The following is a 26,644-nucleotide window of genomic DNA, read 5'->3' on the forward strand; positions in this document are numbered from 1 at the left end:
GTGGCCTAGCGCTCAACCACCACCCCTGGGCCCTGAGGCTATGGACAAGTACCAGGTTCATTCAGTCGTATTTATTGAGCGCTTACTACGTGCAGAGCTCTGTCCTGAGCGCTTGGAATGGACAATTCGGCAATAATAATAGGGATGGCATGTGTTAGGCGCTTACTCTGTGCCAAGCCCTGTGCTAAGCGCTGGGGAGGATGCAAAATGATCAGGTTGTCCCCTGTGGGGCTCCTCGTCTTCATCCCCATTTTACAGATGGGGTCACCGAGGTCCAGAGAAGTGAAGTGGCTTGCCCCAAGTCACCCGGCTGACAAGTGGCGGAGCTGGGATTTGAACCCATGAGCCCTGACTCCCAAGACCGGGCTGGGATTTGAACCCGTGACCTCTGACTCCCAAGCTCGGGATCTGAACCCATGACCATCACCTCTGACTCCCAAGCCCGGACTGGGATAATAATAACAATGATGTTGATATTTGTTAAGCGCTTACTATGTGCAGAGCACTGTTCTGAGCGCTGGGGAAGATACAGGGAGATCAGGTTGTCCTAGGTGGGGCTCCCAGTTTAAATCCCCATTTTACAGTTGAGGTAACTGAGGCCCAGAGAAGTGAAGTGACTTGCCCATAGCCACACAGCTGACAAGTGGCAGAGCTGGGATTCGAACCCACGCCCTCTGACTCCCAAGCCCGGGCTCTTTCCACTGAGCCACGCTGCTTCTCAAAAGAGAGACAATCCTTGCCCATACCGGGTTTACAGTCTAGAGGGAGGGAGAGAGATATCAAAACAAGTAAACAGGCATCAATAAATAAATAGAATAATAGATATATACATATCAATGTGTATATAGATGTGTATATATATATATATATATATAGGTGGCAGGAATCCCTAACTCAAGGATGGGCACACATAAATTACAGATAGGGGAAGTAAAAGAGTACTAAGACATATACATATGTGCAAAAGTGCAACGGGGTGGTGGAAACTGAAGTTCTTAGGTGATGAGGAAAAGCTGAACTGGCAGGGGGCTAGGAAGTGGGGAAGATTAGAGATTAGTCGGGGAAGGCCTCCTGGAGGAGACGTGATCTCTGATCGCCAAAAGGTTTTGGAAATCTTGGAGAGCTGTGGCCATCGTGGCTTGAGCCCCTTTACTTTGCTGACTCACTTGTCTCCATTTGCCTCACAGGTTTTAAAAAAATTCAAACCCGGTGCCTTGGGGTTGATGCTGTTGGTGGAGGAAAAAAAAAAGGACGGTTATGGTGGCAAGAAATACGTGATAAAGCAAGTAAGAGGCAGTTCCTATAGCAACGGTTGCCGAGGTTTCTGTGGCTGTAATTTTTTGAAGTATTGTCTATTACAGTATGAAAAGAGAGCAAAGGAGGGCTCTGTATAATCTTTCCTCCCACTAGCTCCAATCTCCCCACCATAACAGCAGGACTTCTAGTCTGGAGGTTTTGGGGTTTTTTTTCTTTTTATGGCATTTGTTAAGCGGTAACTATGTGTCAGGCACTGTACTAAGCGCTGGGGTAACAATAATAATAATGTTGGTATTGGTTAAGCGCTTACTATGTGCACAGCAGTGTTTTAAGCGCTGGGGTAGATACAGGGTTATCGGGTTGTCTCACCTGAGGCTCACAGTCTTAATCCTCATTTGAGAGGTGAGGGAACTGAGGCCCAGAGAAGTTAAGTGACTTGCCCACAGTCACACAGCTGACAAGTGGCAGAGTTGGATACAAGACAATCAGGTGGGACACAGTCCCTGCCCCAGATGGGGCTCACGGTCTTCATCCCCTTTTTACAGATGAGGTATCTGAGGCACAGGAGAAATGAAGTGACTTGCCTAAGGTCAGACAGCAGACACGGGGATTAGAACCCAGGTCCTTCTGAGTCCCAGGTCCGTGCTCTGTCCACTAGGCCATGATATTCTGATATAGGTCTGTTGTTTCAACATTGATTAGACTGTAAGCCCGTGATTAGACTGTAAGCCCGTCAGTGGGCAGGGATTGTCTCTATCTGTTGCCGAATTGTCCACTCCAAGCGCTTAGTACAGTGCTCTGCACATAGTAAGCGCTCAATAAATACTATTGAATGAATGAACACTGGCCAGTATGAATCATTTCACCCTGACAAAGGAAACTGTACCGGAGGCAGGATGAGTGAAAACCCCAGCTAAGCGATACTGTGGAAAATGTACCATCAAAGTGTAGAGTGATAATATGATTCTGTGTGAAAAAGGCTGATTACTGAAATGGCTCGACAATTGTGCGAGCTCTCAGTTTCAGTACCGACTGACTTTGAATCGACTAACTTTTCTCCGTCTGCCCAATGGAACTGCTGATACCTGAGGTCTTCCCACCTCCCAGAGGTCAGGGAGTTTGTGGCTGTTTGGGAAGTTGAGTGTGTCTAGTACTCTGAGTTCCTCAAATTAAAAGATGTTATAGAAGAAGAGTGAAAGACTTATTAAACTCCCATTGAGTCTTTTGCCCCAGAGGAAAACAAATGACTTCCTTTCCTGCTTTAAGGTTGTTTTAAAACGAATCCACAAAGGATCCAAAGGACTAAAAACCTTAGGTTATCCCATAAAACCAATAACAAGTTCATTTGATTTATAAACTCTTTGATGGACGGCGCTACGAAGTCTGTGGTGTTAATTATTATGGCTTGCAAAGTGTCCCCGAAGGGTTTACCGTTAAGCAAATGAAAAGATTAGGTGGTTCAGAAAGAAGGAGAGATGAAAATCACAGCTAAAATGAGCACTTTTCCTCCAAGCACCCTTTGTTTTCATTGCTCTTTTTTTACATTCTTGTTCATGTGAAATGGTGAGAAACACCTCCTTTGAAAAGGCATTAGGTAATGTCCATTGCTGCCATACATATTGACCTCTGTCTTCTATGACTTCAGTTTGATTGTGCCTTTCGTTGGAATCGCTCAGGGGTCAATTAAGAAGGAGGGATTTGGGGAGAAGCAGGGTGGCACAGTGAGAAGCAGCGTGGCGCAGAGGGGAGAGCCCGGGGCCTGGGAGTCTGCTGGGTGACCGTGGGCAAGTCACTTCACTTCTCTGGGCCTCAACTACCTCGTTTGTAAAATGGGGATAGAGAGTGTGAGCCCCATATGGGACGGGGCCTTTGTCCAACCTGATTAACTGATTAAATTCTTCTTCTTATTATGGTATTTAAGCGTTGACTATGTGCCAAGTACTAGGATAGATAAAAGATCATTAGATCGGACACGGTCCCGGTCCCACAAGGGGCTCACACTCTTTATAATAATCATGGCATCGTTAAGTGCTTACTATATGCTTGGCACCGTTCTGAGCCCTGGGGTGGAAACGAACAAATCGAGTTGGACACAGTCCCTGCCCCTCGTGGGGCTTCACAGTCTCGATCCCCATTTTACAGATGAGGTAACGGCGGCGCCTTCCCCAAGGTCACATGGCAGAGAAGTGGCAGAGCTGCGATTAGAACCCAGGACCTTCTGACTCCCAGGCCCGGGCTCTATCTGCTCCGCCAGAAAAAAAAGAGAAGAGCCCTGAGGGATATTCAGAGTTAGGGATTGGGGGAGCCAAGGAAGAACTAGAGATTATGAAGGAGCAACCAGTTAGTCTGCCGTCCGTTACTGCCATAACCCTGCCGGTTCTTGTCTTGTTTACAGGTTGAATGCATTGATGAACAGCAAGCGAATGATGCCTTTAAAGAGGTAACTATCTGACCTTGCCTTGAAACTCTTCACAAAAGAAGGAATAAAGCAGCGGGGCCTAACGGAAAGAGCACGGGCCTGGGAGTCAGGGGACCTGGGTTTAATTCCGGCTCTGCCATTTGCCTGCTGCGCTTAACTTCTCTGTGCCACAGTTTCCTTATCTGTAAAATGGGGACTCAACATCCCATCTCCCTCCGACTTAGACTGTGAGCCCCATATGGACCGAGACTGTGTCTGACCTGATGAACTTGTATCGACCCCAGGGCTTAGAACAACGCTTGACACATAATAAGCACTTAACAAATACAATTGTTATTATTAGTAGCAATAATTCAGATCATGCCTTTGACCTTTATTTTTTGCTACCATCTGTATATATTTCTAGATTTCAAGGCAAATGTTTCACTCAGGTTCCCTTATGGTTCTTCTGTATAATAATGTTGGTATTTGTTAAGCGCTTACTATGTGCAGAGCACTGTTCTAAGCGCAGGGGTAGACACAGGGGAATCAGGTTGTCCCACGTGGGGCTCACAGTCTTCATCCCCATTTTACAGATGAGGTAACTGAGGCACACAGAAGTTAAGTGACTTGCCCGCTGTATGATCGAGAAGCACATGGTCTAGTGGAAAGAGCAAGGGCCGGGGACTCAGAGGCTGTGGGTTCTAATCCTGGCTTTGCCACATGTCTGCCTTGCGATCTTGGGCGAGTCCCTTCATTTTCCTGGGCCTCGGTTACCTCAACTGTAAAATGCGGATTAAGATTGTGAGCCCCGTGTGGAACATGGGCTGTATCCAACCTGATTAGCTTCTATCTTGTCTCGTTTATGCCATCGAGTCGTCTCTGACCCATAGCGACGCCGTGGACGCACCTCTCCCAGAACACCTCACCTCTATCGGCATTCATTCCGGTAGTGGATCCAAAGAGTTTTCTTGGTCAAAATCCGGAAGTGGTTTACAATTGATTGCCTCCTTCCGCACAGTAAACTCGAGTCTCCGCCCTCGACTCTCTCCCGTGCCACTGCTGCCCAGCACAGGGGAGTCTTGACTTGTAACAGATGGCCTGCCACTCGCTAGCCACTGGCCAAGCCAGGAATGAAATGGGTAGGCCTCTGCCTTAACTCTCGGTCCCATAGTCGAGACTGGTAGAGTACTGGAAACTCTCCAGGTGCGACATTGAGAGAGGAGCTTTCATCTATCCTAAGCTTAATATAGAGCCTGGAACATTAGTAAGCGCTTAAATACCATTAAGCGACGCCCCCCCCCCAAAAAAAAACCATTTGGGGTGTAGTCTGTAATTCAGTTGTCTGCCTGTGAGTGAGGGAATTCATCAAGTTAAGTCACAGAACAGTAAATGGTTTGATCTTTTGCTGTATTTCCAATAGGCAATGACTCTCTTAAAACTTCAACACCAGAATATCCGTTCTTACCAAGAACTATTTATCACTTGGGATAATAAGGTAAGAATAAGGATGTTCTCACAGGGGTCACGGGGGTCAAAAGCCCTTCTGCTTTTAATCGCTTTAGTTGTGTTCCAGGAGCCGTCTGAAACAAGCACAGAACACCACTCCCTGGCCCCATCCTTAACATCTTTAAGGATAAAATCCTGATGGAAATTTTTCATCTGTTTGACTGTCACAGAAGCAGGGATTAGGATTACGGTGGGGGAGATGTGAGAGGGCCGCCTTCTCCCTTTACGCCCTCTGTTTTGTTTGTTTAACTGCGTTAGATTGGCCGGGCTTGGTCAGCTTCCCTTACTCTGAACAGCATCCGGCCTAGAGTCATGGCCTGCTGGGCAGTGATCAATTTTTGTTTTGTTTTGGTTTTTTTGATCATGTTAATAATGATCCCTCACTGTTTGATCACATAATAGCAGAGGGAGACATCTTGGAGAAGGCGGGTTTTGAAATCATAAGGGATCATCATCATCACCTGGAGTCAGAGGTCATGGGTTCTACTCCCGGCTCTGCCACTTAGCTGTGTGACTGTGGGCAAGTCACTTCACTTCTCTGTGCCTCAGTTCCCTCATCTGTAAAATGGGGATTAACTGTGAGCCTCACGTGGGACAACCCGATGACCCTGTATCTCCCCCAGCGCTTAGAACAGTGCTCCGCACATAGTAAGCCCTTAACCAATACCAACATCATCAAGTAATCGATGGACATCACCTGTGTGCAGAACACAGCGTTAAGCACCTAGTACAACAGTCTGCCCATCGTAAGCGCTCAATAAACACCATCGATTTTAGACCCCCGGAGAACCTCATGATGATGATCAATCCATCGATCAATGAGTGGTATTTATTGAGTGCTTACTGTATGCAGAGCACTGTACTAAGCGCTTGGATGATGATGATGAAGATGATGAAGTCTCCTATTAAGAATGACAGATGGGTCTCAATCTTGTGACTTGGGGAACCTACAGAAGACAGAAAAGGTGTGATCCTCGAATAATTTATAATCCAATGGGGACAACGAGGAGGTGTTTGACAAATATACAGTAATCCAAAGATGTGAAATATATAAGTGTAAGTGTTTAAAATTAAGAACAAATAAGTACATAAATACTTAAGTGTGATGAGGTGGGTGAAGAGATGACATGACCATGAAGGTGGCAATCAGTCAGTCAGTCGTATTTATTGAGCACTTACTGCCAATGGAGAACTGTAATGAGCGCTGGGAAGAGTACAGTATAATAGACACATTCCCTGTCCACAACAAGTTTACAGTCTAGAGGGGGAGATGGACATTAATATAAATAAATAACAGATATGCCCCTAAGTGCTGCAGGGCCGGGAGGGAGGGATGAATAAAGGGAGCAAATCAAGGTGACATAGAAGAGAGTGGGAGAAAGAGGAAAGGTGGGTTTAGTCAGGGAAGGTCTCTAGGAGGAAATGGGCCTTCAATAAGGCTTTGAATGCAAGGAGAGTGATTGTCTATGGGATGTAAACAGGGCGGGCTTTCCAGGCCAGAGGCAGGAGGTGGGGGAGAGGTCGCTGGAGAGATAGATGAGATCCAGGTGTAGTGAGAAGGTGGGCATTAGAGAAGTAAAGTGGGCAGGCTGGGTTGTAGAAGGAGAGTAACGAGGTGACGCAGGAAGGGGCGAGATGATTGAGTACATTAAAGCCGATGGCAGGATTTAGCTAATTGGAGAGTGACTTTTTTTTTTTTAACCACCAGCAGATCCAAACTCACAAGATAACTCATTAAAGCAAGTCCCAATTAATGAGGGCTTATTTGAAATGGGCACTTTTAAAAACACCATTTTCCTAAGGATGGGTCTGATCCTGAAACATAGCCGAGATTACTAAACTCATCCCTTGCCAAGGGGTGACTGGTTGATAGGAGCGTAATGTCTTGCAGATTTCATCTCTGTTTCTTTGCTTGGTGATGCAACACTCAGACAAAGGAGACCTCTCGGAGCTGATGGAGGCAAAAAGGCGAAAAAGGCAGAAAATTGAACCTCAGGTAAAACACCAGTCAAAGGGTGATATCTGTTGAGTGTCTACTGTGTGCAGAACACCGTACCAGGTGCTTGGGAGAGTACAGTTCGACAGAGTTAATAGGCACATTCCCTGCCCACAAGGAGCTTACGATCTAGAGGGGGAGAGAGACATTAAAATCAATTACGGATCTGTTACATAAGTGCTGGGCGGCTGAAAGTGGGGTGAGTAGCAAGTACTTAAAGGATACAGATCTAAGCCCGTAGGTGACGTGGAAGAGGGAGGGAGTAAGGGAAATGAGAGTTTAATCGGGGAAGGCCTCTTGGAGGAGATGTAATTTTAATAAGGCTCTGAAGGTGGGGAGAACGGTGGTTTGTCAGGTATGAAAGGGGGAGGGAACTCCAGGCCAGAGGCAGGATGTGGCAAAGAGCTCGGCAGCGAGATAGAGGAGATCAAGGTACAGTGAGTAGGTTGGCATTAGAGGAGGGGTGAAGTGTGCGGGCTGGGTTGTGGTAGGAAACAGAAAAGCGATCCCTGAAAGATCCCCTGAGACCTCTTGTCTTGGATTTGACTTCTTCCTCTACCCTCTCCGGAAGACATTGTTTCAGAACTGTAAAATGATCAGAGAAGGGGACAGGCATCAGGCCTCCCGAGTTCTGTCTCAATCAGTTGTATCTGTTGAGCACCTACTTTGTGGTAGACACGTTCCCCGCCCACAACGAGCTTCCCATCTAGATGGGGAGGCAGACATTACTATAAATAAGTTATGGCTGTGGAAAGGATAAGTGCTGTTAACGTGGTAACAGTCTGGATGGAGAGGAGAGGGTGGATTTTAGCAGGGTTGTGAAAATTGAACCCACAGGATTCAATGACAGATTGAGTCCGTGGGTTGCGAGAGAGAGCTGGGTTGGGGTAGAGGCAGGTGGCGGTCGATATGGAAAAATCTGGGGAGTCGTTACCGGGTTGTCAGATGGCCACATCCGCTCTGTGTTCTCCAGTGTGGATTCAGGCCGGGCTGCAGGGAGAGGGAAGATGAAGGAAAGGCCACTTTTCGGCCAGAGCGGTCCCGGAGCGAAATCTCTGTGTCCTGGTGAGTGGATGGGAGGCAGCGGTTCAGACGTACGATGACCTGGGCTGGCGGAGCGGAGGGAGATCTCAGTGTCTCGGGTAGCTCTCTGTCTTGGGCGACGTTTGGTGGTCTGGCCCATTGAACCTGGCTGTGTTCTAGGCACAGGGTATGCTGTGAGAGGCCAAACCTGTCTAATGGGTCCATTACCTACCCCGCTGTCTCCCCCAGCTTGTGTAACAGGGAGATGAAACCCTAGTTTTCTAGACTTGAGGGGTCCAGTTTATTCCAGGCCATCCGAGGCCCCTGAAACAGTAAGCAAAACTTGAAGGAGGGTGAGGATGTAATGATCAATCGATCGTATTTATTGAGCGCTTACTGTGCGTTGAGCACTGGACTAAGCGTTTGGAGAGTACACCACAATAGAGTTGGGAGCCACGTTCCTTGTCCACAAGGAGCTTGCAGTCTAGAGGAGGAGACGGACATTAATCCAATTGAGAAGCAACATGGCCTAGTGGATAGAGCACGGGCCTAGGAATCAGAAAGACCTGGGTTTTAATCCCAGCCCTGCCACTTGTCTGCTGTATGACCTTGGGTGAGTCACTTCACCTCTCTATGCCTCGGTTACCTCATCTCTAAAAAGGAGATTACGACTCTGAGCACCAGGTGGGACAGGGACTGTGTCTCTAACCTGATTTGCTTGTATTCACCCCAGGACTTAGTACGGTGCCTGGCAAATAGTAACCTCTTAACAGATCTCGTCTTATGCTGTCGAGTCGTCTCCGATTCACAGCAAAGCCACGGACTCGTCTCTGCCAGAACGCCCCGCTCTCCATCTGCCATCGTTCTGGTAGTGGATCCAGAGAGATTTCTTGGTCGAAAAACGGAAGCGGTTTACCACCGCCTCCTTCCACGCAGTAGAGTTGAGCCTCCGCCCTCGGCTCTCTCCCGTGCCTCCGCTGCCCAGCACAGGGGAGTTTTGATCTGAAGCGGATTGCCTTCCACTCGCTAGCCGCTGCCCAAGCTAGGAGTGGAGTGGATAGGCCTCTGCTTGACTCGCCTTCCTGTAGTCGAGACTGGTAGGGTACTGGAAACTCTCCAGTTGCGACCCTGAGCGGGGTTCTTTAACCGACACCACCATTATTATTATTATTGTGAATAAATAATGTAGAATGAGCTCAGTCTTCATAAGGACTTCACAGAGAAGCAGCGAGGTTCAGTGGAAAGAGCTTGGGCTTGGGAGTCAGAGGTCATGAGTTCGAATCCCGGCTCTGCCACTTGTCAGCTGCGTGACTGTGGGCATCACTTTACTTCTCTTTGCCTCAGTTACCTCATCTGTAAAATGGGGATTAACTGTGAGCTTCACGTGGGACAACCTGATTACCCTGTATCTACCCCAGCGCTTAGAACAGTGTTTGGCGCATAGTAAGCGCTTAACAAATATCAACATTATTAAGGTCTTTGGCTCTGTAAATCGGTCAGACTCCTTAAGGTTCTCTGCCTGTAGGCACAAACCTCTCAGAGAGGCCCCAGTCTGCTCTGATTCCTAGTTGAACCCAAGGGATTAGGGCCAAAGTGGACCCCAGAAAGGGAAACCGCTATCTGAATAATAATAATAATAATTACGGTACTCGTTAAGCGCTTACTATGTGCCAAGCACTGTCCTGAGTGCTGGAGTAGATGCAAATTAATCAGGGTGAACACAGCCCCTGCCCCAGGCGGGACTCACGCTCTTAACCCCCATTTTACAGATGAGGTAACTGAGGCCCAGAGAAGTGAAGTGACTTGCCCGAGGTCACACAGACAGGTGGCAGAGCCAGGATTAGAACCCAGATCCTTCTGACTCCAAGGCTCAGGCTCTAGCCACTAAGCCATTAGAGAAGCAGCGTGGCTCAGTGGAAAGAGCCTGGGCTTCGGAGTCAGAGGTCATGGGTTCGACTCCCGGCTCTGCCACTTGTCAGCCGTGTGACTATGGGCAAGTCACTTAACTTCTCTGGGCCTCCGTTACCTCATCTGTCAAATGGGGATTAACTGTGAGCCTCACGTGGGACAACCTGATTACCCTGTATCTACCCCAGCGCTTAGAACAGTGCTCTGCACATAGTAAGCGCTTAACAAATACCATCATTATTAAGCCACGCTGCTTCTCCCTCTCCCTTTCGGCAGGTGGTGAAGAAATTCCTGGGGCAAGTGATGGACACTTTAGCCTTCCTGCACCGCCAAAATCTTTTCCACAGGTACTGGGGAGATGTGCTTCTCGGAGGGAGGGCGGGCCCAACCCTAGCATCGCCAAAGGATCGCCACAGTCACGAGCTGCTCGCTCCAAAGGGCAGCAAGGGATAGGAAAGGAGGCCGGACCCATCTTTATTGATCGGATGGAGACTTTCTCTATCTGACTACAGTCTAGAGCGGGTGACAGAGAAACCACAAAGCTGACATTGCTTTCGTTGAGGTAGAATCCTCTTGGGAAATAAAAACACTTGATCTGAACCAAGAGACACTAGTCTGAAAGGAGGTCCTGGAGTCCTCTTCAATTTCAGCCCAGGGAGCTGGGATCAAACCTTTTTGCCGGGAGGAATGTTACTTACGAGAGACGGGTTCCTCAAATTAGGATCCTCAGAGAAACAGCGTGGCGTAGTTGGAAAGACCGTGGGCCTGGGAGTCAGGAGACCTGGGTTCCAATCCCAAATCCACCACCTGCCTGCTGTGTGATCTTGGGCAAGTTGCTTAATTTCTCTGTGCCCCAGTTCCCTCATCTGAAAAATGGGGTTATTAATACCTGTTCTCCCTCTACTTTAGACTGTGAACCCCATGCGGGACAGGGACTGTGTCTGATCTGATTATCTCGTATTCACGCCAGGGCCTAACCTCAGTGCTCAGCGTATAGTAAGCGTGTAACAAGTGCTGCAGTTATGATGATGATGATGATCATCATCATGAGGAAGATTCGGTTCAACAAATCCCCCTTAGGATACCCTTTCCATTACACACATTACACACAGACATCAAAAAAGACAGCTTTTTCATTCAATTTTTTTATATGGAAAAATGCATAAATAGTACCGAACATCATGAAAGTCTATGGAAAAAGTCCAACAGAATTTGTTGTCATTTGGCTCTGGCGATTGACTTTTCACTGGTGGCCTGGTCAATTTTAGGCCCCCGCCAATCTTTGCTTGTCAGCATTTAAATCACAAAGAATTGGACTACTCAGGAGTCATCCCCCTGCCAACCCGTGGAAGGGACGTCCTCCAGGCCGGGAAGATTAGCCGATTTCAATAATCATTTATTAGCAGATTTCCGGGTCACCTTTGAATCTTGACTCATCGGGTTTCCTAGGGATTTCTGCGCAAAGGCTGAGCTGACAATGCAGGTCATTCTAAAGGGCAGAAATGGAAGCAGATAACAGGAATCATAAGCGGACTGATTATAAAGCCTCATTTAGTCCGTGGCCTCGGGGACTAAAGCAGTATTATTTCCTGCAGTAAGGGGTTTGAAGAGTTCTCGCTACACTGAGTTTTTCAGGAAACGACTTGTATTTCCAGGGTTGAAAAAGCTGCGAGTTAGCAACTTCCTGGGGACTTATCAGCGAGTGGGTTTCTGGGCCAGCATTTCCTGAATCTGCCGTTGCACTTTTTTTATACGGTGTCCGTTAAGCGCGTACCATGCGCCAGGCACGGTACTAAGTGCTGGGGTAGATATGAGGTAATCAGGTTGGACCCAGTCCGTGTCTCGCGTGGGGCTCGCAGTCTAAATCCCCGTTTTACGGACGAGGTGACCGAGACACAGAGAGATGAAGTGACTTGTCCAAGGTCACACAGCAGACGGGCGGCAGAGCCGGAGCTAGAACCCAGGTCCTTTTGACACCCGGGTCCTTGCTCTCTCCACTGAGGTCACGTTCCTTCTCGGTTTGAAAGAGGAAAGCCATCATTGCATTTTCAGATAACCCTATGAATAGTTATGTGATTGTGTGTGCGTACTGAGTTTACGCGTTTACCGTTGCAAGTATTCCCCCTTCGGAAAAAAAAATGGGTGTCTTTGTCTTTAGAAACCTTAAGCCGACGAACATCTTCTTAGATGAGGAAAACAACTTCTTGCTGGGAGACTTCGGCATCAGCACGCTGATGTGCGATGAGGCGAAGTGGAAGATCAGAGCGGAAGAAGGTATTGAGGTCATTCCAGGGGGTGGAATCAATCAATCTAGCCCTCAGGGGGTGGGTAGTAGGTCCTTAAAGCGGCCGTCCGGCCTCTTTCCCAGCTGCTGGGAAAGTTCTCCTACGTCAGGTGACCGAAGGCCAGAGAGCTTTCCCGGGAGGGAGGGAGGATGGCCGCAGGGTGGAAGCGGCACCAATACGTGGCACCGGGGCCGTGGGCAACCTGACGGAGATTCCGCTGTGCCCCGGGGAGTTGGAAGCGAGGTGCCGCCCGAGGCCTTTGGTGATTCTTGAGTCCTTGCAATCCCCAGGAAGAGAGTAGAAATAATGCTCATTAAGGGCTTCCTGTGTGCAGAGCATCGTCCTAAGCGCTGGGATAGATGCCAGGTAACTGGTCGGTCACTGTCCCTGTCTCATTTAGGGATCATGGTCTTAATCCCCATAGAGAAGCAGCGGGGCGTAGCCGACAGGGCACGGGTCTGAGAGTCAGAAGGCCGTGGCTCCTAATCCCAGCTCTGCCACTTGTCTGCTGTGTGACCTTGGGCAAGTCGCTTCACTTATCTGTGCCTCTGTTCCCTCATCTGTAAAGTGGGGATTGAGACTCTGAGCTCCATGTGGGACAGGGATTGTGTCAACCCGATTTTGCTCCTGTGCACCCCAATGCTTAGTACAGTGTGTGGCATACAGTCAGCACTTAACAAATACCACCATCATCATCATCGTCATCGTTTTACGAATGAGGTAAATGGGGCACAGAGAAGATAAGGATTGACCCAAGGTCATGAGCATCAAGCACTTACTGTGTGCAGAGCACCGCAGTAAATGCTGGGGAAGATATCCAGTCGGGAACACGAGAAGCAGGATGCCTAGTGGAAAGAGCCTGGGAGTCAGAGGACCCGGGTTCTAATCCCAGCTCTGCCATTTATCTGTTGTGTGACCTTGGGCCAGTCACTTCACTTCCTCTGTAAAATAGGGAGGAAGACTGTGAGCCCCAGATGGGACGTGGACTAGCTTGGATCTACCCCAGTGCTCAGCGCAGTGCCTGGCACATATTAGACATGAACCCTGTCCCTCGAAGGCTCACAGTCTATGGGATTGATCAATAGACGCTAAGCTCATTATGGGCAGGGAACGTATCTGCTAATTCTGTGGTACTGGACTCCCCCAAACTCTTAGTACAGTGCTCTGCACACAGTAAACACTCAATAACTGCCATCGATCAAATGATTGATTGATTGATTGATCTCCTTCTGGGTGAACTCTTTGGGTCAGGTCTGGATCGGTCCTGCCTGCGGCCTCCCGTCGGGGTGGGGAGATGGAGTCCCTGCCTCTTGGACTGTACGGGGAGAGGACTTCCCGCAACGGTAGCTGCGTGGCTCAGCGGAAGGAGCCCGGGCTTGGGAGTCAGAGGTCATGGGTTCGAATCCGGGCTCTGCCGCTTGTCAGCTGTGTGACTGTGGGCAAGTCACTTCACTTCTCGGTGCCTCAGTTCCCTCATCTGTAAAATGGGGATGAAGACTGTGAGCCTCATGTGGGACCACCTGATTACCCTGTATCTACCTGCACATAGTAAGCGCTTAACAAATACCAACGTTATTATTATTATTATTATCCAGCTGTGTGGGCAATGGTGACTGATGATCCCGTCCTTCCGGTAGGCAGCCGGGGGCCTGCAGAAAGGCACCGACCAGCAGGAGCAGCCTAGAAGGCCGGACGGGGCAGAGCAGCGGGTGGGGGCCGGAGGGAGGCCCCCATCCAACCTCTGTCACAACCCAACTCCCCTGGGTCCTTTTTCCCAACAGAGCCAGACCTGAAATCCTGGATGTCTCCCGAAGCGCTGGAGTTCTCATTCGGCGAGAAATCTGATATCTGGTCTCTCGGTTGCATCCTGTTAGAGATGGCTACCTGCTCCTTTCTGAAAGTGAGTCACCTTCTGAGGGTTACGGGCCTCTCCCCGGTGCTTTTGAGCCGTTCGCCGAGGAAGGAACCGCCAGCCTAGGAACCTGACTACAGCTCTGGCTGTTTTCTCTTTCTCTCTCTCTCAGAAAGCAGACGCTGTGAAATTACTGCAGGACGTCCGGAGAGATCCCAGGAAGTTAGAGACACCTCTGACCAAAATGAAGCACGTACACGTTGCAGACGCCGACACCCTGGCCACTCTTTTGCCTATGATGCTCCAGGTGGAGCCCGATGAGAGAATCTCGTTGAGGTGGGCTCTGGGATGATGGAGAGAGTCCGTGCTTTGCTTCCTTTTGCCTTTCCCGGCTTTGCAGGAAACGCCAGGGGGCTTATATATATAATCTATATATCTTTAACTTATACATTATAAAGTATTTATATTTTATTTCTATTAATGCCCGTCTCCCCCTCGAGACTGTGAGCTTGTTATGGTCAGGGAGCGTCTGTGCTAATTTTGTTGTATTTTACTCTCCCAAGCTCTTGATATAGTACTCTGCACAGAGTAAGCGCTCAATCAATCGGTCAACACGGCCTAGTGAATAGAGCACGGGCCCGGGAGTCAGAAGGACTCCCGCCCCGACCCGGAGAGGCTGGAGAGTGCCCATCGCACGTGGCCGGAAACCCGAGGGGACTGACGGTGCTCTGCCCGTCCCGCTCCCTCCCCTTGCTTCCTTAGGAAACTGTTGAAAGAGCCCTACGTTCAAGAAGGCTTGAAGGCGGCGGGCTCGTCTCTATCTTCGTACAGGCAGAGTTTGCCTCCTGCCATCATAGACGCGCTCCTGAGAGGAGGACCCGCAAACGTCTTAGGTAAGGCGGAGGTGGGCGGTGAAGGAGAAAGCAAGGGAACAGTCCACGAACTCCAACGCGGGGTCGGGCCCTGATGGGGAGAGGGGCCGCCACCTCGGTTGGGCCTGGGAAATTCCCCAGCCTCCCTCTGCCCCGAGTGGGAGCGACACCTGTGTGAACAGAGACCTGGGAGGGGGAACACGCTGACTCGGGAAGAACGGTGGAGGTTAGGGGACCCCCCCCCGGAAGAAAACTCTTAGGTTTGGGGGTCTGGGCGTCACTAGGTTTCGCTGTGGGCCCAGTGTAATGCACACCTCGGGTGCCCACCCTGGGCAGGGGCAAATCATCTGTTTTTCCCATCCCAGGGTGGCGGATGTTTGATTCTGAGGAGGGGGAAGCACCTGTAGAGCTGGTGGTACAGCAGCCTGGTCTCTGACCAGGGTTTTTTTAATGCTACCTGTTAAGCGCTTACTATGTGCCAGGCACTATACTAAGAGTTGGGGTAGATACAAGTCCCTCATAGGGCTGTGCCAAGTTTTCTGAGGTCACAGAAGAAGGTTCATCCCCAAAACTTTCCTCTCTGTTTCCCAGGGTGGGCAGGGAGGATGTCAGACGGGGAGACTTGCCAGTAAATAGATCCCTTTCATCAAGCAATCGATCAATCAGTGGTATTGATTGAGTGCTTACTCTGTGCAGAGCGCAGTACTAAGCCCTCAGGAGAGAACAAACCAACAGAATTAGCGGACACGTTCCCTGCCCTTTAACCATCTGCTGCCTCTCCTTCCCCTAGTGGGCAGGCAGTAGGACGTTGGCTGGCCTGGCCAGATTATTCTTCTTATTATTGTTATTATTAGGGTATTTGTTAAGCGCTTACTATGTTCCAGGCACCGTTCTACGCACCGGGGTGGATCCAAGCGAAACAGATTGGACGCAGTCCCTGTCCCACGTGGGACTCACGGTCTCAATCCCCATTCGACAGATGAGGTAACCGAGGCACAGAAAAGCGGAGTGAGTTGCCCAAGGTCACAGAGCAGACAAGTGGCAGAGCCGGGATTAGAACCCATGAACCTTCCGACTCCCGGGCCCCGGGCTCTATGCCTTTCGCCATGCCGATGGAGCTGGGCTCTTGTGGCGTCTCTCTGAATCTCTTCCATTGCGTTACCCCCAAAGCCTAGTCTCGGCTTTGGCGTTTTTTTGGGATTGCCGTCGTCTTTTTTAAAATAGGATTTGTTTAGTGTTTACTATTTTCCAGGCACTTTAATAATAATAATGTTGGTATTTGTTAAGCGCTTACTACGTGCAGAGCACTGTTCTAAGCGCTGGGGTAAACACAGGGGAATCAGGTCGTCCCACGTGGGGCTCACAGTCTTCATCCCCATTTTACAGATGAGGGAACTGAGGCCCAGAGAAGTTAAGTGACTTGCCCACAGTCACACAGCTGACAAGTGGCAGAGCTGGGATTCGAACTCATGAGCCCTGACTCCAAAGTCCGAGCTCTTTCCACTGCGCCACGCTGCTTCTCTGGGATACTTTACTAAGTATCTGGGATACTTTACTAAGCACTGGGATAGATACAACTTAATCATTCATTCTTTCATCCATTCAATCGTATTTATTGAGCACTCACTGTGTGCAAAGCACTGTACTAAGCGCTTGGGAGAGGTTGGACGCGGTCCCCGTCCCACATGGGGCTCACAGTCTTAATCCCCATTTTTCAGATGAGGTGACTGAGGCACAGAGAAGTTAAGTGACTTGCCCAAGCCACGCAGGAGACAAGCGGCCTTTTTAACTGAAGCACGTTCCAGCATACGAACCCAGATTCTCAGTCAGTCAGGCAGTTGTATTTATTGAGCAATTTATCTGTGTGCAGAGCACTGTACTAAGCGCTTGGGAGAGTACGATATAACATTAAACAGATGCAGTCCCTGCCCACAGCAAGCTTGTTAAACGTTGGGTGATTCTGAGAAACCGGCTGAATGAAGCTTCCTCCGCCGAGGGAAGAGTTTCAAATATGTTATTCCGCCCAGGTCGGCACTGCCTCAGTGTAGCCGACTCGTGCCCCAGAGGCAATCTGACCCGATAATTCAGACCAGAGCAGCATGACCCAGTGGAAAGAGCACTGGCCTAGGAGTTAGAGGACTCGGGTTCTGATCCCGGCTTTGCCGCTTGTCTGCTGTGTGACCTTGGGCAAGTCGTCTCACTTCTCTATGCCTCAATTACCCCATCTGTAAAATGGAGATCCACACTGTGAGCCCCACGTGGGACATGGTTTGCGATCCCTCCTGGTTAGCTGGTATCTACCTCAGTGTTTAGTGGAGTGCCTGCCTCGTAGTAAATCCTACAAATACCATTTCAAAAAAATTCAGACGTGATAGTTGTGGGCAGGGAGAGGGTCTACCGACTCTTTGAACTGTAGTCTCCCAGATGCAGTGTTTGGCACATAAAAAGTGCTCATTAAATGCCATTCATAGGGTTTGAATGATCTGCCTGTGGCCTCTCTGTGGAGCAAATCAACCGGCTCTGCCACTTGTCAGCTGTGTGACTGTGGGCAAGTCACTTCTCTGTGCCTCAGTTACCTCATCTGTAAAATGGGGATTAGCCTCACGTGGGACAACCTGATGACCCCGTATCTCCCCAGGGCTTAGAACAGTGCCCTGCACATAGTAAGCGCTTAACAAATACCAACATTATTATTATTTCCATCCCTCGCTCCACTTAGACGGCCCGCACCGGGCCGACCCCCCTCTGAAGCGGCAAGCTGCCGAGACGAATCTCCAGCGAACCGCCCGCTTCCCCGTGGGTCCTCCATTTCCACGGCAAGAGGAAATGGGCCACAGTTGCCGCCTAAGGATCCAGATGACCTAACCTGAAACATCTTCCTGTCGATCAGGGCGGTGTAAATCTGGAATGGATTGTGAAAACTCCCCCTTGAGGAAGCACCGAGGTCCAGGAACTTCCTCCTAAATCAGATCCGCTACGGTCCGGCCTGGAGGCAGAGGATCGACGAGATGATGCTGTGGGCATTCACCGGGCAGGAAGCCAGCAAGCTGTTGGGCTGGAAAAGCCAGTCTTGTTAATCCAAGCTGCCTGGGGCTGGCATTTTTTGACACGTACGATTGCTCTCATGTTAGCCCGAATCGCATCGGTCAGTCAATCAGCGTGGAGGCAGTGTGACTTAGTAGGAAAAAACACCAGCCTGGGGGGCAGAGGCCCTGATTCTAATCCCGGTTCTGCCACATCTGCTGGGTGACTTTAGGCCAGCCACTTCTCTGTGCCTCTGTTACCTCTAAAATGGGGATTAAGACCGGGAACCCCATGTGGGACAGGGACTGTGTCCGGTCTGTTTAGCTCAGCCACCTGTCTGCCGTGTGTGACCTTGGGCAGGTCACTTCATTCATTCAATCGTATTTATTGAGTGCTTACCGTGTGCAGAGCACTCTACTAGGCGCTTGGAAAGTACAATACGGCGATAAAGAGAGACGATCCCTGCCCACAACGAGCTAACAATCTAGAGGGGGGACTTCACCTCTCTGGTCCTCAGGTACCTCGTTTAAAATGGGAATTAAGACTGTGATTCCCACGTGGGACGGGGACTTTGTCCAACCCCATTTGCCTGGATCCACCCCGGTGCTTAGTACAGTGCCCGGCACAAAGTGAGCGCTTAACAAATACCACAGTTACCATCATCTGATTCCTTCGACTAGACTGTAGGTTCGTTGTGGGCAGGGAACACGTCTACCGCCTCTGTGGAGTGACTCCCAAGTGCTTAATCCAGTAGAGTGCTCTGCACACGGTGAGTGCTCAATAGATACCACCGATTGACTTGAGATTTGGAAGAGAGGGAGGATCCCGTCGGTAACCCCTTCCCCTGTTCCCAAAGAAATCTCCTCTTGAGCCGAGGTCACGGGGTTAATCCAAAGTGTGTGTTCTGCCATTTTGTTTTGGGCAGAACTCATGCAGCTCTTCTGGGACAGCCAAGAGGCTCAAGGCAAGGCAATAAAGCACCTTATCGCCTTGACCGAAAACCAGAAAGGTAGGTCTCCTTACATGGGGTCGGTGGGTGTGGAGGGACCCCCAAGGATTGAATTCAGGGGATTCTGGCTGGGTGGGCACTTGCAGGAGGGAAGGAGATCACACCTCCACAGTCCTTAGAAGCAGCATCACTTTGCTTCTCTGAGCCTCACTTACCTCATCTGGAAAATGGGGATTGAGACCGGAAGCCCCACGTGAAACGGGAACTGTGTCCAACCCCATTTTCTTGTATCCTCCCCGCAGCAGCTTCGTACGGTTCCTGGCACACAGTAAGTGCTTAACAGGTACCGCAGTTATTATTATTATTCCACAGGGAAGGGTTGGAAAGCAACATGCCAACTACAGGAGGACGATCCACTTAAAAGCAGACTTGTTCTTCCGCTTGAAATGGGTCAGCCTTATCAGTCTATCAGCGATATTTGTTGAGTGGTAATAGTATCTGTGAAGCGCTTACTCTGTGCAGACCACTGTCCTAAGCGCCTGGGGGAGTACGATCCAACCGAGTCGGTAGGCACATTCCCTGCCAACAGTGAGCTTACCCATCTGTAAGCCTCACCGTGGTTTCTCCTGGGAACCAATTCCTGGAGAAGCCCATTCCTGTCACCTGCAAACCCACACCTGGTGCCCAAGAGACCCCGCTCTGTGCCAGGGCCTAAATCGAACCGACTCCTACCTCCGCACTGAGGAGGCCCGCGCCTCGCCGTCACACGCCCGGAGCCCCGCCAGAGCGGACCGGTTCCCGCCGCCCATCCCGACTCCGTTGCCGTTCCTTGTCCAGACTTACCGTACGCGATCGAGCTGATCAACCTGGTGACCAGAGCCATGGTGAACCACGAGGATGTCCTGGAACTGCAGCTGGACGCCTCTAGGTTGCTGTGCAACACCGTCTCTGGAGGTAACCGCCGGGCAGATCTGATCCTAGGAGGCTTTGAGCGGCCTGGCTCCCTGGCTCCCCGTCCTCATCCCCGCCCATTTGGGCCACCGGATGGGGGCAACTCCCCACCCCCCTCCCCGCCGTTTAGCTGCGGAGTGACCTCGGGCGAGTCATTTAACTTCTCTGGACCTCATTTCCCTCATCTGTAAGATGGGGATTCACTATTCTTTCATTCAATCTCACTTATTGAGCCTTTACTGTATGCAGAGGACTGTACTAAGCACTTGGGAGAGTACAATATAATAATAAACAGACACATCCCTTGCCCACTGTGAGCTTGCCGTCTAGAGCGGGACATGGGCATTAATATAAATAAATTCCCTACCTGTTCTCCTTCCTACTTAGACTGTGAGCCGTATGTGGGACCTGATTATCTTTATCCCAGTGGTTAGTATAGTTCTTGGTACCTAGCGAGGGCTTAACAATATTATAATTATTATTATTATTATTATTATTATTATTATTAATTGACCTTCTCTATTGGGAAATCCCTGCCGGGGTGGGACTACCAGCTTGCGGCAGGTAGGTAGGGTGCAGTGGGAAAATGATGTTTCTTTTCTGCTCTTTGCTCTGGTCAGTCCTGGAGGGTCAGCTTGGGGCCGAGGAACTAGGGGAGGACACGATCACTCCGCTGATCAAGACGATGCGAGCCTATCCCCAGAACCAGGAGCTTCTCAACTTGCTCTGCCGTTTGCTGATGATGATTTCGACCAATGGTAGGTTCCCTCCCCCCAGCCTGGGATTCTCTTCCCCTTCCTTTCCTAGGTTTGAAAGTCCTAGGAATGTATTGCGACAGGTGTTCGATTCGGCAGGGCCGGAAGGCCGAGCGACCTCTTCTTAGCACTAGGCTAGGCGCTGGGCCAGAAAATCCTGAGGCAAAGGAAGCCCGGCCGCTTGCCCCGAGAGCCACGGGTTCGCTCAGAAATCTTTATTAGTAGTAGTAGCAGTAAATAATAATTGTTGAATTTGTTAAGCTCTTACTGTAGGGCAAACAAGTGTTCTAAGCGCTGGATAAGATAATCAGGTCAGGCAGAGTCCCACATAGGGTTCAAAATCTAAGTAGGAAGGAGAAGAGGTATTGGATCTCCACATTACAGATGAGGTAACTGAGGCCCGGAGAAGTGAAGTGACTTGCCCAAGGTCACACAGCAGGCACACGGTGGGGCTTCCCAGTTTCCTGCCTGACAGCGATAAGGATCACTACAGCTGAGAAAAAGTTTCTCTGCCTGTGTCTATCAGAAGCCGCCGGGGAGGTGTTCCGGAAAGCCGGGGTGCTCGCCGACATCTTGAAGTACATGGACCAGTTCCCGCAGAACAGGGAGATCTGCCTCTCCTGCTCTAACCTGGTCTGGAGCCTCTTTGGGAACGGTAAGGCCCGGGATCCTTGGGGTAAGAGCCCCGCCGGCCGAGCCCAAGAGGCCGAAGGAGCCTCGCTTCTGCTTTTGACGTACCCACGGGCGTGGGCGAGAGCCTTCCGTTGCTCGTCCTCGAGGGTCCCGAGTCCTGCCCGCTTCACAGCAGACGGCGGCGGCGGGTTCCGGATCGCCCGGAGCCCCAGCGTCCCTGTGGGAGGGACCGCTCCGGAGTAGCCGGCTGGGAGATGGTTTTCCGGGAACGTCTGTGTCTCCGCAGCCAACCTCGTGGGGAAGCTGCCCCAAGAAGAGGCCAGCGAGGTTATCACGAGGGTACTGACGGGTCACTTGCAGGATGGAGAGGTGGTGGAGTCAGCCTGCTCAGCACTTTGGGTCCTGTCTCTGCAAGGTGAGTGGCCGAACGAGTAAGAGAATCTGCCGGCGAAGCAAGAATTCAGGGCCCGCGGAGTGCTACGTTTCGCTCCTCTAACGCTAACCTTCTCACCGGACCTCCGTCTCGTCTATCTCGCCGCCGACCTCTCGCCCACATCCTGCCCCTGGCCTGGAACGCCCTCCCTCCTCACATCCGACAGACAGTGGCTCTCCCCCTCATCCAAGCCTTACCGAAGGCCCGTCTCCTCCTTTCCTCTTCTCCCACTCCCTTCTGCATCGCCCTGACTCGCTCCCTCTATTCACCCCCCCCCCCAGCCCCACAGCACTTACGTACATATCCGTAATTCATCTATTTATATTATTGTCTGTCTCCCCCCTCTAGACTGTAAGCTCGTCGTGAGCGGGGAGTGCGTCTGTTCATTGTTATATTGTAGGCTCCCAAGCGCTCAGTACAGTGTTCTGCACAGTAAGCACTTGAATACTATTGGATGAATGAATGAATGGGCATCTGAGGTCCCTGTCCTCAGTCAGACAAAAATATGTCGAGGCTAAAACTCAGATCAGCGGGCAAGCAACATAAACATGTTTCTGCAAAATGGATTAAGAAGTGGGGAGGACCAGGCTATGCTGGAGATTTCCGGAATGAGGAGGATCAACTGAGGTAGGCTTCTGCGCGGAAGGTGGGCCTTAAACTGCGATTTAAAAGGATGGTGGCCAGACAGGCATGTCTAAATGACGGTTTCGTGTCAGAGTCAGAGCTGCCGGCCCGCCCGAGTCCACCAGTCAATCGGTTGTACTTATTGAGCGCTTACTGCGTGCGGGGTACTGTTTTAAGCGCGTGGGAGAGTGCGACATAGACGATATACCAGACGCATTCCCTGCCCACAACGAGCTTACGGTCTAGAGGGACCCATGCTCTCTGCCTCCAGGTTGCTTAGGGGATAAAGAATTTGAACCTGTAACTCTGCTGCTGCTGAAAAGCCTCCAACTGCACCACGAGAGAACACTGTTGGTGAAGAATGTGTTCCTGGGCCTGGGCTGCCTGGTGAGGTTGTCAGGTGAGAACCCTGGTCCCGCCTAATATTGTCTATCGTCAGATCGTACTCCCTCAAGCGCTGAGTACAGTGCTTTGCGCAGAGTGAGCGCTCAGTAAATACGATCGAATGAATGAATGAACGTAATACAAATGAGCCGGACTTTACAGAGCGCCTTAAAGTTTTTTCCAACGTGCTTTCGCTACAGTGGTCTTGGTTTATCCTCGACAACGTCCCTCTCTCCGGGAGGTACAGAGGGGCATATTCAAGATGAGGAAACCAAGGTCCCGCAGCAGACTACTACGACTGATAATCATAATAACTGTGGCATTTGTTAAGGGCTTACCGTGTGCCAGGCACTGTACTGAGCGCTGTGGTGAAAGCAAATCGGGTTAGACTCAGTCCCTGGCCCACATAGGGCCCACATAGGGCCCACAGTCTTAATCCCCATTTTACAGATGAGGTGACTGAGGTTCGGAGAAGTGAAGTGACCTGCCCCAGGTCACACGGCAAATAAGCGGCGGGGTCGGGATTAGAACCCGCGAGCTTCTGACTCCCAGACATTGGAAGTGCTTAACAAATATCGCAATGGTCATTGAGCCGGGAACAGTTCCACTATGCCGAAAATCTGGCCGTCTTGACCCGGGGCCAAACGAAAGTACCCCCATTCATTCAATAGTATTTACTGAGCGCTTACTATGCGCAGAGCACTGTACTAGAAGCGAAGGGCTCTTATGAGAATTACCGAATGGCAGCCAAGCCCCCGAACAACATGGAAAACTGTAGGATTGCTGAACACCGACAGGACGGTGAGGTCCCTCCGGACTGGAAAGTAGCATGGCCTAGTGGATAGAACGAGGGCCTGGGAGTCAGAAGGACCTGGGTTCTAATTCCAGCCTCACCACTTGACTGCTGTGTGACTCTGGACAAGTCGCTTCACTTCTCTGCGTGCCTCAGTCACCTCTTCTGTAAAATGGGGATTAAGACCGAGAGCCCCCACGCGGGTCAGGGACTGTGTCCAACCCGATTTACTTGTATCCACCCCAGCGCTTAGTACGGTTCCTGGCACATAGTGAGCGCTGAACAGAAACCAGTTATTGTTATTATTTTGACTCCAGGCCTGTTCCCTCTCTCCTTTCCAGAACTCGCAGCCCTTCGAGTGATCCTGACTGATGACCTGAGCGATGGTATCTCCGTGATCAAGTCCATCTACGAGTTCTACAAGGACGACCCCGAAGTGGTCGAAACCATCTGCCTGCTGCTGGCCGAGATGGTTCAGTACGGTGAGACCACGCCCCCTCCCCCTGACCCCTGCCCGAAGCGTCCAGCCGGAGGAGGCGCAAGGTGGCTACAGCGTGGGGCTTGGGAATCAGAAGGACCTGGGTTCTAATCCCGGCTCCGCCACTTGGCTGCTGTGCGATCTTGGGCAAGTCACTCCTGCCAGTTGTCAGCTCTGTGACTTTGGGCAAGTCACTTAATTTCTCTGTGCCTCAGTGACCTCATCTGTAAAATGGGGATTAAGACTGTGAGCCCCACGCGGGACGCCCCGATTACCTTGGATCTACTCCGGTGCTTCGAACAGTGCTTGGCACAGAGTAAGCGCTTTACAAGTACCATCGTCATAATCATTATTATTAGGGGAATCCCTTCTTGCGGCCCACACGTTAAGGGACTGTAAACGCGTTAGGGGCCGGGAACGTGTCTGCTAATTCTGTTGTAGTTTACTCTCCCAAGCGCTTAGTACAGCGTCCTGCACATAGTAAATGCTCAATAAATGCCACTGATAGATTGTGGAAACAACTATCGCTTGGTCCTCTGCCCAGACAACCGTTAGGGAAATAAATACAGGCGCTGATTCACTTACGGCCAGAAGATGTAAGTGCCTGCACCGAAGCGGTGATTTGAGGGGAGCAGTAGCGGTGCATTGTAATGGTTGGGGCACAAAACAAAGCGACCCAAAAAAGGGAAAGCTGCTAAGAGCCTGATGAGGAATTGAGATCTATGGGGCTGAGAAAGGGGGGCTAAGATGCTCACGGGCTTCTTATTCCTCTCCCAGAGGCTGTGCTTTAAATACCCTGCCATGCACCTACCTACCCCAGCACTTAGAACAGTGCTCGACACGCAGGGTTTAATGCCACAATAATAATTACATAACAGCAGCGTTACCCCCGGCGTCGTGCGGTTCCCTGCTCACTCTTCTGCTCTGACATAAAATGCTCTCTCTCACGGTGTCAGCTTCAGGTTTAATCCTGCCCTTTCCTGATTAATATTTCCTGGAAATATTGCCCTTAAATTCCCCCCGAGACTTCCTTCTCCCCTAATAGTAGTAATCGTATTATCTGAGCCCTTACTCTGTGCTAAGCGCCGGGGTAGGTATGATGCCATCAGGTAGGACACGGCCCCTGTCCCACATCTAAGGAGGAAGGCGAGCAGGCATTGCAATCCCACGTTACGGATGAGGAAATCGAGCTCAGAGAAGTTACTTGCCCAAGGCCACACGGCAGTTACGTGGCAGAGCTGGGATTAGAACCTCATCTAAGAGTGGTTTTGAAGGCTCGCTTTGGGACCAGAGCTGAGCAGATGGGAAAGCGTCCCCCCGTCCTTTCCGTTTCCAGAGGAGATTGTGCCCGAGATGAAGTCCCGCAGCCTGTACGATCTCTTACGGGAAATGAAAGCTAGATTTGCGTCGAGTGAGGTGAGTTGGAAGGGACGGTGTCGTGCGGCCGGCCCGCTCCCTGGAGAACCCGTGTTCGAGAGCCTCGTCCCGAGAGGGGGACGAGGAAACTCCGCTCCTTCCGGACCCTCGTCCCCTTGGCAGGAGCCTCCTTCCGTACGGGTATCTTCCCAAGCCACCGGCCAGCTGCTTGTTAAAGGCCAAAATAAACCTCAGCCACTGAGGGTGTGGTTTTCGTTAAAAAAGCACCATTACCTGGCTGGGATCCACCCCCACACAAGAGCCAGGAATAAGGGATGGCGCCCTGCAGGCAGTTCCGAGATTTGACGTTCCTGCCGGGAGGAATAAAACCCTATTTGTTTTTGCTTCCAGCAGCTAATTGCCTATGTGACCGGGGCACTTGCGACTCTGGAGCAGGTAAGATTTTTCCCATCCGCCGGCATGAAGGACGAGCCGTGGGAGGCGTGCATGATGCAGAGGGTGCTTGGCTGAAAAATGACTTCCTCTCCCCGGCAGGAGACGCAGCAACAGCCCGGCCATCCTAGATCGACCCCGTGAAGGACGAGGACTCCTCCCCTCCCCTCTTAACATTCGAAGTCCAGCCGGCTCCCTTAATCCGGGCGACCGGCTGCCTTTCTTCGGTCGTTTGGACTGTGGAAAGAGTTGCTCCCCCGTGACCCATTGCTTTATTTCACCTATTACTCGGACATCCAGGTTTAATAAAGGGCCATTTTTCCCACCAATTGTACTGCTGTTAATAATAACAGTACTTAAGTGCTTACTCTGTGCCAAGCACTGGAGGAGATACGATTTAATCGGGTGGGACGCTGTCCTTGTCCCACCTGGGGCTCCCAGTCTTAATCCCCATTTTACAGATGAGGGTAACCGAGGCCCAGAGACGTCAGGTGACTTGCCCGAGGTCACACAGCAGGTAAGTGGAGGACCCGGGATGAAACCCCAGGTCCTTCTGAGTCCCCGGGCCCGTGCTCTATCCACTGAGCCACGATTACGGATTACAGTTAGATTATTGTCCGACTTTCTATTACATTATTTATGAAGGTCCAGGAAGAGGCGGTCAGTTCAGTTTAGTCACCGTGTAAACGCCACTGCTCGATCAAGGTTTGG

At 50.7% G+C, this 26,644-nt stretch overlaps 1 protein-coding gene across 3 annotated transcripts; it reads left to right on the forward strand.

Annotated features, from left to right (window-relative positions):
* On the forward strand, positions 1-26,262 carry STKLD1 (serine/threonine kinase like domain containing 1). 3 transcript variants are annotated; one of them, XM_007659463.1, is made up of 20 exons: positions 1-55; positions 1,188-1,286; positions 3,653-3,697; positions 5,079-5,153; positions 7,056-7,160; positions 10,368-10,438; positions 12,250-12,365; positions 14,158-14,276; positions 14,401-14,564; positions 14,991-15,121; positions 19,050-19,133; positions 19,911-20,027; positions 20,645-20,782; positions 21,306-21,434; positions 21,699-21,827; positions 22,741-22,869; positions 23,988-24,128; positions 25,461-25,540; positions 25,892-25,936; positions 26,036-26,262. In XM_007659463.1, exons 1-20 carry the CDS (start codon positions 41-43, stop codon positions 26,075-26,077), a joined length of 1,974 nt encoding a protein of 657 aa, XP_007657653.1. In that variant the 5' UTR covers positions 1-40; the 3' UTR covers positions 26,078-26,262. The 3 variants fall into 3 exon arrangements, with proteins under 3 accessions (XP_007657653.1, XP_039767715.1, XP_039767716.1); XM_039911781.1 differs by having other exon boundaries at positions 25,895-25,936; XM_039911782.1 differs by lacking the exon at positions 25,461-25,540.
* The last annotated feature ends 382 nt before the right edge of the window (positions 26,263-26,644 follow it).

Source organism: Ornithorhynchus anatinus, chromosome 4 (genome assembly GCF_004115215.2).
Source record: "Ornithorhynchus anatinus isolate Pmale09 chromosome 4, mOrnAna1.pri.v4, whole genome shotgun sequence".
NCBI classification, from domain to species: domain Eukaryota; kingdom Metazoa; phylum Chordata; class Mammalia; order Monotremata; family Ornithorhynchidae; genus Ornithorhynchus; species Ornithorhynchus anatinus.